The sequence below is a fragment of the Carcharhinus amblyrhynchos genome, chromosome 7 (genome assembly GCF_965287045.1).
Source record: "Carcharhinus amblyrhynchos chromosome 7, sCarAmb.v2.hapA, whole genome shotgun sequence".
NCBI lineage: Eukaryota > Metazoa > Chordata > Chondrichthyes > Carcharhiniformes > Carcharhinidae > Carcharhinus > Carcharhinus amblyrhynchos.
The window spans coordinates 39,750,494-39,763,828 of record NC_137330.1 but is presented as its reverse complement, the minus strand read 5'-3'; the positions used below and the strand labels follow the sequence as shown (position 1 = coordinate 39,763,828).

Here is a 13,335-nt window from a genome sequence, read left to right as displayed (position 1 = left end):
GGGGAACCTCGAAAGCTTGTGAGTTTACTATCAAATAAATCGGTTGGACTTAAACCTGGTGTTGTCAGACTTCTTACTGTGTCTACCCCAGTCCAACGCCAGCATCTCCACATCATGTGAAATCAAGAACCATGGGACATAGTGTCAGGTTACAGGTAGACCATTTAGGACTGAGATAAGGAAACTGGACTTCTCTACCACAGAAAGCTGATGACTTTGTTCTCTTTTGAAAGATTTTGATTTATTTCTATACAATTAAATTATTTGAACTTTAATTTTCACCCTTGTGTTCAAATTTCCTCAAAAGCCTTGTTCCTCCCCATCTTCTTGAATCCTACAGCATTCAAAGATGCCCAGATTCCAAATTTAGTCCATTATGCATTGATGTTTCCCCCTGTTCCCGCCCCCCTCCCGCATTGATGTCCATTCCTTTGGCTGCATAGATCCAAAGCTCCCTCTCCAACTTTGTGCCTCTTTCCTCCTTCAAGACACTCCTTGAAACCTACCTTTTTGACCAAGCCCTTGGTCATTGTCCAATGATGTTTCTGTATGTGATCCTGCCATTTGTAAGGAAAGAAACAAGGGAAGAATAAAACACGCCTGCAAAGGAAATCAAGACAAAATGGGGTTACTGTTAAAAATCATTGAACTCAACATTGAATCCATAAGGCTGTAAAAGACTAAAGCAGCCCAACAACTAAAGGATCAGATCAAAACTCATCACGGCTTCTATGACAGCACTTTCCAAGCCTGCAGTGTATACCTCCTAAAGGGACAAGGGCAGCAAATGCATTTGAATGGCATCACCTGTGAGTTCTCATCCAAGTCTCTCACTATCCTGACAAAGAAGTGTATCACCATTCCTTCGTTGTTATCGGATCAAAAGTCTGGCACTCTTCCAGTGACACCACTGTGGGTGTACCTACAGCACATAAGTTGCAGTGGTTGAAGAAGGCAGCCCACCACTCTTTCTGCAGGGCAAATAGGGGATGGACCACAAATGCTAGCATTGCCAATTACGCCCACAATTCAACCTTTACCCAATTATGCCGAAAAGTCACAGGCCTAACTTTTCTGATTATTTTCAACAATTCTGTTTTTCAGATTTCCAGTTTCTTTAGTATTTTACTTTTGTAATCCTATTTTTTTTTTCTTTTTCAATTGTACAGCTTTCCAACCTAATTTAAAACTTTCCCCACTTTTTTTGTTTAAAATTGTGCACTTTATTCTTGGCTGCCGTGCCCAGTTGGTAGCAGATATGGGGACTCTGCCCATCTGAAGCCTTGTATTTTCAATCAATTGAAGGTTCAAATAATTACTGTGCTTTATTTGATGCATATGATTGAAACAAATTTTGATTCCCAGTTTGCCCAGTATTAAACCTTGCAGCCTGGAAATGCTCAAATGATTAAACTTGATTGCGCTCAATTAAAAATCCTGATTCATTAAGTTGCTGAAAAAGTGAATCCTATTACTGGGAAAGTATTATTGATGAGCTTTCTAAGCTGAAAAAGAGCCTTAAGCCAAAAGTAAAACATAAATCTGCTTTAAAATAAACTGATCCAGATTTTTCTCATCAGATTCTGCCAGACATCCTGAGTATTTCCAGCATTTTCTATATTTATTTCAGATTTCCAGCTCTTTCAACACTTTTTATTCTAATCCAAAATAAAGTTTGCTTCACTATTTATTCAACAAACATTTTACAAGGGTTGTTGCTTGACAGTTAATGCTAACATGAGCTTTGATACAGTACGTATTGATAAAATGCATTAAGGTCTGATAAGCTGCCTTTGTTCATAGATGAATAACTTGTCACTCTGAGTGTACCTCTGTGTGTATGATTTCTGTTTCATCTGAAGAAAATGTGATGTTTGTTTCATTCCTGAAGAAAGCTCATAGACTGCAGTCTGCAAGATGATGCTGAATTTCTATATGAAGAACAGCCTGAACTGTTGAGGTACAGAACAACTGAGCCCTCTATGAAGTGCCTCACTCAGTGGTATCAGAAGCGTGCAGAGGAGATTGAGAGCTACTCTCGGCAGGTGAGATCAAGAAAGAAAAACATGTTCTACACACTCACTTCCGTATTGAAATAAAATTTTCTACTTTGCTGGAAGTGAGAATTCAACTGCACAAGAATGATATTCGCTAAATACTTTCAATTGGAAAGGTTTTTTCAAAACGCATTGAGAGTAATAAGCTGCACAAAGATTTCAGGAGAAGAATTATGATGAATAGATGAAGTAAAACTCTTTGAGTATTAAATAATGGAAATCAAAGAATAAATTATGTTGGTGCAGGAACTTTCTGTGGGAAGTTGTACTGCATTTTTTTTTGCAACATGTGGGTTCAGCTTCCAAATGATGCAACTCTTAATCATAACTGCAATGGAAGATTTGGCTTTTGAAGTTTCCCATTCTGTCTGGAGTGCGATATTGACATTAATTTGATGAAGAAGCCAGAAGGCAAGTCTGCTCTTGATTAAAATTGATATTTCACTGACATTCAGATGCTCTTGAGCAGAGGTCTGCCTGTGTGCACTTCAATAACAGCGACTACTGGTGTTCCACAGGGGTCAGTATTGGGACCCCAACTTTTCGTTATGTAATTAATGACCTGGAAGATGGAACTGAGGACATGGTTGCTAAATTTGCAGATTATACAAAGATATTTAGAGGAACAAGTAGTGCTGAGAAAGTGGGGAGGCTGCAGAATGACTTGGATAGGCTAAGAGAGTGGGCAAAGAAGTGGCAGATGGAATACAATGTGGGAAAGTGTGAGGTTATGCACTTTGGTAGGAAGAATAGAGGCATAGACTATTTTCTAAATGGGGAAAGGCTTGGAAACCTGAAGCACAAAGGGACTTGGGAATCCTGGTTCAGGATGCTTTTAAAGTTAACATGCAGGTTCAGTTGGAAATTAGGGAGGCAAATTCAATGTTAGCATTCATTTCTTGAGAGCTAGAATACAAGAGCAGGGATGTACTGCTGAAGCTATAACGCTCTGGTCAGACCCCATTTGGAACATTGTGAGCAGTTTTGGGTCCCGTACCTAAGGAAAGATGTGTTGGCCTTGAATGGTTTGCCATATAAGAAATGGTTGAGGACTCTGGGTCTATATTCATTGGAGTTTAGAAGGATGGGGGGGTGGTATCTTATTGAAACTCACAGAATACTGAGAGGCCTAGATAGAATCGATGTAGCGAGGATGTTTCCACTAGTGGCAGAGACTAGAACTCGAGGGCATAATGTCAGAGTGAAAGGACGCCCCTTTAAAACTAAGATGAGGTGGAATTTCTTCAGCCAGACGGTAGTGAATCTGGAATTCATTGCCATAGAGGGCTGTGGAGGCCAGGTCATTGAGTGTCTTTCAGACAGAGGTAGATAGATTCTTGATCAACAAGGGATCAAGCGTTATGGGGAGAAGGCAGGAAAATGGGGATAAGAATCACATCAGCCATGATTAAATGGCAGAACAGCCTTGATGGGCCAAATGATCTAATTCTGCTCCTATATCTTATGGTCTTATGAAGGCCCTGCCTTTCTAAAAGTAGATACTGCTCTCTAATCGTAGTCACTGTATAAATGGAGCAGAGTTAATGGGTCTAGTTTTTTCTTTGCCACAGCTGCTGATTTTCTCCTCTGCAGCTTGTATTTTCACCCAAACTTGTACTCCTCTTAGTGACCACATAGTGGCACCAGATCTTAATTTGTGTGAGCTATCAATTTTTAAATAACTAGATCAACAATGAATCTTTGCCTCAAAGCAATTAGTTACCAGCGGTACAGCAATTTTGCATACATTTTCTTAAGGAAAAAGGGAGAACCAACTAATTGTGACTGTTACTAAATGGAACTGCAACTATTTTGACAATACACCATTTGTTATCTGATAGAGCAAGTGCTTGAATGGATCAGTTTTGTAGAAACCAAAACGAAAAATTCAGTGAAAGGTTCCGTAATTTATTTTTGTGATGTAACTTTTTAATAATAAGGTTCCTAAGTAATGACAAATTCTGATTATTCCTTGCCTTATCATGCCCCTTTGTTGGATTGAAGAAGAATTATTTTGACAATAGAATTGAAATGTATTGTTGCCTTGTATTCTACGGAGCATATAAAGTATTCAACCTTTTTATATTTTTGACATTTTGCACAAAACCACTATGGTTAAGATTAATTGAATCTTAACAAAAGAAATAGGAACAGGAGTAGACCAGGGCCTTTTGAGCCTGCGCTGCAATTCTATATGATCATGACTGATTCTCTACCTCAACCCCATTGTCTCACCTGTCCCCATATCCATTGATTCCCCAACTGATCAAAAACTTGTCTATCTCAGTCTGAAATGTATTCAGTTAAGAAACATCCACAACGTTCTGGGGTAGAAAGTTCCAAAAGATTCATGACCTTTGAGTGAAAGAGTTTCTCCTCATCTTAGTCCTAAATGTTTAGCCACTTATCTCTGCCTTGTTTTAATTTCCTCAGCCAGGGCAAACAATCTCTCTGTGGCCACCTGTTTCAGAATTTTTTGTGGTTTGATGAGATCATATCTCATCCTTCTAAAATCTAAAGAGCGTAGGCCCATCTCACTTAGTTTCTCTTCCCAGGAACCAATTTCATCAACTTTTGCTGTACCACCTCCAAGGCAAGGATATTCTTTCTTAATATGGAGACCAAAACAGTACACAGTATTCCAGATGTGTCCTCAGCAAAGCCCCCTACGATTGTAACTTAAAGTCACGGGAGGAGAATGTTTGGCCCATCTGTCCATGCTGGCCCTGTCTAGATCAATCTATTTGTGCCCATTCACCCTTTCTATCACTGTAGACCTGTAAATTTATTTCTCTCTCTCTCAAATGTCCTTTAGAAATATACCATTATTTCTGCCTTTCCCACCCTGTAGGCAGCAAATTTTAGGACATCAAAGTGTTTGTATTTATAGAGCTCAATTATTTTTTAAACCCGTGACATAATTATATTGATTTATTTTATTGATCTTCCCTCTAAATATCTGTGATTGAAGCTCAGTTCGAACAGACAGCAATAGAACATTCTATTAAAAAAATGTTTTGCAATGACTTATCCGATTACAGGAAATATATCATTCCACCCCACCCCCAATAAATTTAGCATCACATCGTCAGGAAATTCATTGCTATGCAAGAGAAATGTTGTTACATTTCAAATCTGGTTCTGCACGTAGACATGAAAGAAATGTCAGCTGTGCTGTATGCATTGCAAAGAGTGGCTGTTTCTTTTTAATTAAACTACAATGCTTCAAGATGAGCACACAAGGGTAATGAAACAGAAAGCTACCGGTGATTATTTTACCCCTTTTGTGACATATATGTGTATTCCAGTTCTTTGCAATAAAAAATGTTGTGCATGTAATACGCTGATAATTCAAAACCCTTTCAGTTTGGAAAGATTATTGTTGAACTCTAGAAGCATGCAGCTCTTGTTTCATAATACCTTCTTAATTTTATGCAATTCTAAATTGCTGAGATGCATCAAAAGAATTGTCAAACTGAAGAATTTCCTGAGTTGATGATCTTCCTAAAATTAAGGTGCCTTATCAAGTTTCGATTTCACTGCCAGAGGCCACATAGTTTTGACACAGCTTTCAGCCTTGCTGTGCTTTTACTTTTCAATCAATTTTGCATGATCATTCATTTTTGCTTTTATATTGAAGAAAATATTACCTCCTATTCGTTGTTTACCTTGAGAGGAAATGTTGCTTCATACATTTCTGTTATCTTGATTGATTCCATCTTTTTAAATTTGTTTTCCTGTGAAGTTCAGTTTGCAATATTAACTTTGTGGCTTCATTTGGTGTCTTAACAGACCTGAGTCTGTTTATCATCTTTCTATTATTCATTTCCTATTCGTCATTCCAGCAGGACAGAAATGGAGCAAAACAGCTCTGTAAACTGACTATTTTTTTTTCCTAATATTGGGGCTGGAGGGATAAAGTGAATTTATTTTGCCCTAATTTTATCTGTCTTTGCCCATCATTTATGGTGAAGCCGAGAGGAAAAAGATTCAGATGAAATGGTGGTTGAAATCTCCCCAAGCTTGCTTTCCTAGCATAAGAATTTTTTATTTTGTTATAATGTAATCAAAATAGTGTCATGGTTGGGTGAAGAGGAATGGAATGGCACCCCTTTTTGTTTGACAGCAACAGCGTTTTTCAAAAGGATTTGCTTGCCAATTCAGTTTAACTGTTTACCTGCAGTGGCTAGTTTTAAATAAGTAGTATTTATAACATAATATTTACTGCATTTAACGACTGGTCTGAACAAAAATAACAATGCTCTGGCTCTCAAACACTCATACAATCAAGGGTTCACAATTACACAGACAAGTTACAGGTTAGATAGTTTAAACATTCAATAAAAGTCAGTGGTATATGGATCGTGTGGGTTGATGACTTGGACGGTTTAAAATTGGGCTTGATGGTCTTTCAGGGTGATTCATTGAAATGATTTACAGATATTAATAGGCTGTTCATATTTTTGGGAGCTGGGGCTGCTGCATGGATTCTTAAAACACTGCCTGTACATGTGGATCAAACAACAGGCTGGGCAGTCTGGAAGGAGAGAAAGAGATAGTATTCACTCAGGGTCCTGCTTCTTCTGATCTCTGACTTGGACATAAATATTTCATAAGCACAAGTAGGATTAGTTGACTCATCACATCATCCCCTCTCACCAGTTACCCAAATGTGGTCATAGCAAGTTGATTCCAGGTACATGGCTTAGACACAATTAGATTATGATTGGAAGAGATCCCTTTTCAGCCAAGGTTCATTGTTCAAAGTGATTATGTCTAATGGCTTGCTCCATATCCAGTTAGATGCACAAGTGATGTTTTGTGAATGTTTCAGGCGATGAGCCATTCATATTCATATTAGCTAATTATCTCTAATGCATTCTTCTAGACCTTCTGGCTCCATTACAGTGTCTTTGGTTAGCTTGCAGGGTTCAGCTGTGTTAAAATTCAGCCATCTTAGAAGCTACTTCAATGATTAAGTCATTGAAAGTATGTTGTTCTATCTTTTTAAAATTCAACCAGTAATTTCAGCCCAATAAATACGTGAAGTAATTTGCTGTGTAAGGCTTAGTTTTATAACACCAGGAAAACTTGATTTATGTGATGCAATATGCCACAAAATGTGAACATCATGCAGCAGAAGTACTATTTTTTCAAATCGGTATAAACTAAGATTTTGACTAAAGATAAAGCAATACAATTCCCTTTCTGATATAGAACAAAAATGCTGATAATGCAATAAAGTTTTCTGAAGAAATTAGGTGATATAATTGTAGTTCACACTATGTTGATTTGAGAGCATTAGTTACTCAAAGTTTATGCACCAGAATTGATTTTGTTGTGAAAACCACTAAATTAATATTTTTCCAGTAATTAGGATGTGCACCACTTGTACATTTTGTGAACAATATTAACATTCAGAGTTTTAATAGAGACAGTGTATAGTCTCTTAGAAAAGGGATTTATAGTGTATGTACCATGTATTTCTTAATATTTCTAGGTTACTACGGAAAGGTTAACATCCACTTACAAGATAATTATCTACTTACCCATTCAAAGTAATGAATTTCACTTATTCACAACAATGTTTCAAAACTTTAGTTTTAGGGAAATGAGGATAACAATGCTGTTCTAACTTACCCATATTGTTTTACAGATTTGGTATTGGGTTAATGTGGCGCATCTCCAATTTTGCTACATTTCTTTTTCCATTTTATTAATAACATGTCCTTTTACAAAAGCCTGAAATAAAAGGCAGCTGAACCAAATCAGACTAAGCTCTATTATCCATTGATTGTTCCTTCGTAGAATCCCTGTAGTGCAGAAGGAGGCCATTAGGCCCATTGCGTCTGCACTGACCACCATCCCACCCAGGCCCAACCCCATAACCCCATGCATTTACCCTAGCTAGTCCCCTGACACTAAGGGGCAATTTAGCATGGCCAATCCACTTAACTTGCACATCTTTGGAGGGTGGGAGAAAACTGGAGCAACCAGAGGAAATCCATGCAGAGACAGGTAGAATGTGCAAACCCCACGCAGATAGTGACTCAAGCTGGGAATCGAACCCAGTCCCTGGCGCTTGTTTTCTTGAAGGGTTCTGGATGATATGGGATTAAATAGTTTGCAGCATATAGTGCCTCATTATTCATAGACCGATAGTAAAATGATAATCTCATTGAGTTTGAGAAATGAGAGAATTAACATGTGGGGATTTGGATATTGTTATAGAATTGATGTTAAGATGGAATGGGATAAAACTTTGAGTCCAGCTGATAAAATGCACACAATCTGAAGGAATAGAGAACTGAAAATCAAATAATTTTCATGAATCATCTATGCCAAAAACTTTTGATCAGTTTTAATATTGCTTTGTAACTTGTCTTTAGGTGGATTGTGCCTTATCTCTAATACGTCTTGGCAAAGAGAGGAACATCCCTGGATTAGAGATTCTCTGTGATGATCTGATCACTCTAGAAACACTCGTATATGAAGCAGGGGCTGATCCAACTCTTTCGCTGAAGGAACTGCAACAGATGAAAGACATTGACAAACTGAGGCAATTACTGATCAATGTAGGATGTGACTTCAATAAGTTTTTATTTTCTGATTATTAACATTGTGCTACTATTTGGTGGTTATTTTCTGTCACTGGCATGATTTCCAATATTAACTTGCAAAAGCAATTCATGTGAAAAGTTTTTACTGATTTTTAAAAAAACTCAGATTCCCATGTTGTTCTCTATGAAGAAAGCAAGGATGGCAAACTTGTTCTTCACTACCCCTCCCCGCCCCAACGACTTAGTCCAGGGAAATGTTTACGTCTTGCAGTGCCTTCATGTAGTTATGAGCTAACCAGTGTCCATTCCACACTGTATAGCGCGCAAGAAACAATACTTTTCACTGCATCCCAATACTGTGACAATAGTAAATCAAATCAAAAGCACAGCAGATTGCTAATGATATATTTTCACAAATTATTTTGATGATTTGTCATTTTAAGTTCATTTAAAAATAATGACATTGTGCCAAACTTGGTGAGCTTCTTAAAGATGTTTAACTCATCCCTTTCACCAAAAGAGCCTGAACATAATGCTGTTGCTTAATTTAATGAACTTCTTCTTTTGTATTCCTGTAGTCCTCTGAGGAAATGTATATAAAGAATGTGTACCAGTGGGTGGTTCCATTTCTGCACCGGTGTGAGAGTAAAACTACAGGACTTGCAGATGAACTGCTGAGAGAGTACTTAGTAACAGAGGCAAAAGAGGATTTGAAATACCCTTTGAAGATATTTCAGCAATCTAAACCTGACGTATGTTTGTTGCTACTATTTGTTTGACTTGTTGCTTTAATAAATTTGTAGTACATTTGCTATTTTTAATTTTTCCATGCTGTGGCACATTGTCATTGTGGCATATACTGTCATGTCATTTCATTTCTGGTACGATTCTACTTTACAATTAATATGCTATCTAAATTGAAATGTGCACAATCACGCACTCAATTTCTACTGTTCATTTAGTTATTGCGACATTATGACTGAAAGGTATTTACTATAAGTATTATGTTCAGACTATCAGGATAATAATGTTCTTAGCTTCGTACCAATATGTACATAGTTTCCAGTTTGTTCTTTTTTGGGAACCAATAGATTTTGTTTATTTGATGTTTTATATGTCTGCTTTTATAGGGCTGGTTGATTTATTGATTTGCTTACCCAGATGTTTAAACTCAATTTAGCAACTTGCTACACATTTCTTTTTTACACCATTTTGGATGTTGTTTCATTTTAAGAAGAACAAAATAAGCATAAAAGAAGTTATTCAATTTACATGTCTTTTCCTAAATTTGGTTTATTTTATCCCTCTGATTTTTTTGAATTAGTGTCAACAGAAAATTATTCCTGACCATCACCAGTTAATGTCAGTAGCCCTAGAATGTCTCTACAATTGCGACCGAGATGATCAGCTGTCTCTCTGTTATGATGTGCTTGAATGTTTACCACAGAGAGGTTTTGGGTAAGTACGATCCAACCTGTAAAAATTTATGTTGTTTGATTTGTGATGGAACAATGATTATTCTGAATACCATTAATAAAAGCAAATAGTTGACATTATACTCTCTTCTTCTACCTTGTACATTTCCCAAAATGCATCTGCCTTTTTGCTTGAGTTGAGGCTTGTGACATTAACAAATATCTTGCCATGGGGCAAGCAGACAAATTTAGGAAATGATCATTTTCCATACAGAGCAGTTGAGGCAACTGGCAGAGATGCATTTAAGAGGAAGACGCCATAGATAGCACATAACACATGAAGGAATAGAAGGATATGGTGGCAGAGTGGTTAGCACTGCTGCCTCCCAGCGCCAGGGACCTGGGTTCAATTCCGATCTCGGGTTACTGTGTGGAGTTTGCACTTCATCCCTGTATCTGTGTGGGTTTCTTCCAGGTGCCCTGGTTTCCTCCCACACTCCAAAGATGTGCGGTTTAGGTTATTCGGCCATGCTAAATTGCCCCGCAATGTCAGGAAGATTAGCAGGGTAAATACACGGGGTTACACAGATACGGCCTGGGTGGGATTGTCGTCAGTGCAAGCTTGATGGGTCAAATGCCCTCCTCCTGCATTGTAGGGATTCAATGGTTCCATAAAATATTCATGATGTTGGATGAAAAATGGTGGGAAGACACTCATATAAATCATAAACTCTGACATGGACCCATTATATGAGTACATTGGAACAGGAGTGAGCCATTTGGTCCATTGAGCCAGCTCCGCAATTCAATTAGATAGTGGCTGCTCATATGACTGAAAGTGCAGGAAAGTGGTAATCTTCACGTCCCTTGAGGTCATTACTCTCTAGAAAGCTATCGATTTCTGTCATGAACATGCTCAATGACAGCTTCCACAGCCCTCTGACATAGAGGAATCTAAAGAATCATCACCGTTTTGAGTGAAGGAATTCCTCTTCATCTCTGTTTTAAATGGCTTCCTCCTTATCCTGAGATTATGTCCCCAGGTTTTAGACTTAACAGCCAGAGGAACATCTACATTCAGCCTGTTATGCCCTGTGAGAAGTTTCAATTTTGGTGTGATTTTTAAGCAATTATCTTTTATTCTTCTCACTAAGCCTTAAAATGTATTTTTCATCTCTTTGAATGCATTTTAATCATGATGATTTGCATTAACAATTGAAAAGCTTCCACAATGTTTTTTTCTTAATTATGCTGTGCCTAATGCCCATAAATGATGATTTGACATCTTTTAATAATAATCATGCATAAGAGTGGTCTTTAAGAAAGAATATGACCTAAGTTCAGTACTTGCTTTCCCATTTCCATTTATGCTATGCCCATTTATCCCTGGCATATGCTAATGAGAGTCTTAAGATATTTAGGAAATTAAATATGAATTAGGAGCAGGACTGGGCCGCTCAGCCCTTTTGAACCTGTTTTGCTATTCAATAAAGTCATAACTGACTTGTTTGTAACCATAACCCCATGTTCTTGCCTATCCCAAAAAGTTTCATCCTCTTGTTTATCAAGATCTATCTACATCTGCCTTAAACAATACTTCAAAGACTCTGCTTCCACTGTTTTTTGAGGAAGAGACTTCCAGAGACTCTCAACCCTCAGAAAAATTTCTCCTCATCTCTGTCCCAATTGGGTAACCCCTTATTTTTAAACAGTGGCTCCTAATAATAGATTCCCACAAGAAGAAACATCCTCTTCCTTATGACCTTATGTTTCAATCAAGTTGCCTCATACTCTCTCAAACTCCAATGGATACTAGCCCAGCTTGTCCAATTTTTCCTCATGAGACAACCCCCCCAATCCAGATAATAGTTTACTAAACTTTCCCTGAAGTGCTTTGAACATATTTACACCCTCCATTAATAAGATGCTACATCAAAGGTTATTGTTGAAAATAAAAACTTGTGGTTTAGGTGGTAAAATATTGGCATGGACAGAAGATTGGCCAACCTCAGGAAATAGAGATTTGGCACAAATTGGTCTTTTACTAGTTGGCAGGATGTGACAGATGGTGTTCCACAGGGATCAGTGCAGGGACCTCAACTTTTTACAATTTACGCAAATAACCTGGATGAAGAAACTGAAGGTATGGTTGCCAAATTTTTTGATGACACAAAGATAGATAGGAAAGTAAATTAAGAGGACGTAAGTAGGCTGCAAAGGGACATAGGTGAGTGGGCAAAACTCTAGCAAATAGATTATAATATGGGCCAATGTGAAATTGTCCATTTTTGACAGGAAGAATAAAAAAGAAGCTTTTTATCTAAATGAGACTTTACAGAGTTCTGAGATGCAGAGGGATCTGGGTATCCTAATGCCTGAATCAAGAAGGCTAATATACAGATACAGCAAGTAATTAGAAAAGCTAATGGAATGTTATCATTTATTGTGAGAGGAATTGATTACAAAAGTAGGGAGGTTATCCTTCAGCTGTACAGGAATTGAGACCACATCTATTATTGTGTACGGTGCTGGTCTCCTTATTAAAGAAAGATGTAAAGAACTGCGTTACAAGCAGTTCAGAGGTACTAATACCAGGTATGGGCAGATTGTCTTATGAGGAAAGGTTGGACAGGTTAGGTTTGCATCCACTGGAGTTTAGAAGGCAAGAGGCAACTTGATTGAAACCTTTGAGATCTGAGGGGTATTGACAGGATGGATGTGAAATATGTTTCCTCTTGAAGGGGCTAGGTAGGGTAGAGGTAGAGAGATTCTTCCCACTTAGAAAGGATAGCAGAACTAGAGGGCACAGCCTCAAGATAAGTGGAGGTGCGGGGGGGGGGGCGCAGTTTAGATCGGAGTTGAGGAGGAACTTCACTCAAAGGGTGGTGAATCTCTGGAATTCTCTACCCATTGAAGTGGTGGAAGCTACCTCATTGAATATATTTAAGTCACGGGTAGATAGTTTTCCGATAGACAAGGGAATTAAGGGTTATGGGGAGAAAGCGGGAAAGTGGAACTGATCCACTTCAGATCAGCCATGATCTTATTGAACGGCGGGGCAGGCTCGATGGGCTAGATGGCCTACTCCTGCTCCTATTTCTTACATTCTTATGTTCTTATTGGAGAATCTAGAACTAAGATGTTTTCTTTAAAGGCAGTGAAAGCAGAGCCTTTTGAGTATTTTTAATGTTTAGCTAGATTCTTGATTAACAATGGGGTGAAAAGTTTTTGGCAGTAGGCAGGAATGTGGGTTGAAGTTGCAATCAGATCAATCATGATCTTGGTGAATGATAAAGAAGGCTC

At 38.0% G+C, this 13,335-nt stretch overlaps 1 protein-coding gene across 1 annotated transcript in view; it reads left to right on the top strand.

The window, feature by feature from the left end:
- Positions 1-13,335, top strand: part of nbas (NBAS subunit of NRZ tethering complex) — a 240,443-nt gene that overhangs the window by 67,885 nt on the left and 159,223 nt on the right. The window contains exons 23-26 of the mRNA XM_080192176.1: positions 1,892-2,045; positions 8,447-8,632; positions 9,196-9,369; positions 9,942-10,075. Of these exons, the coding sequence (XP_080048302.1) occupies positions 1,892-2,045; positions 8,447-8,632; positions 9,196-9,369; positions 9,942-10,075 (648 nt within the window). The remainder of the gene's footprint in view (positions 1-1,891; positions 2,046-8,446; positions 8,633-9,195; positions 9,370-9,941; positions 10,076-13,335) is intronic.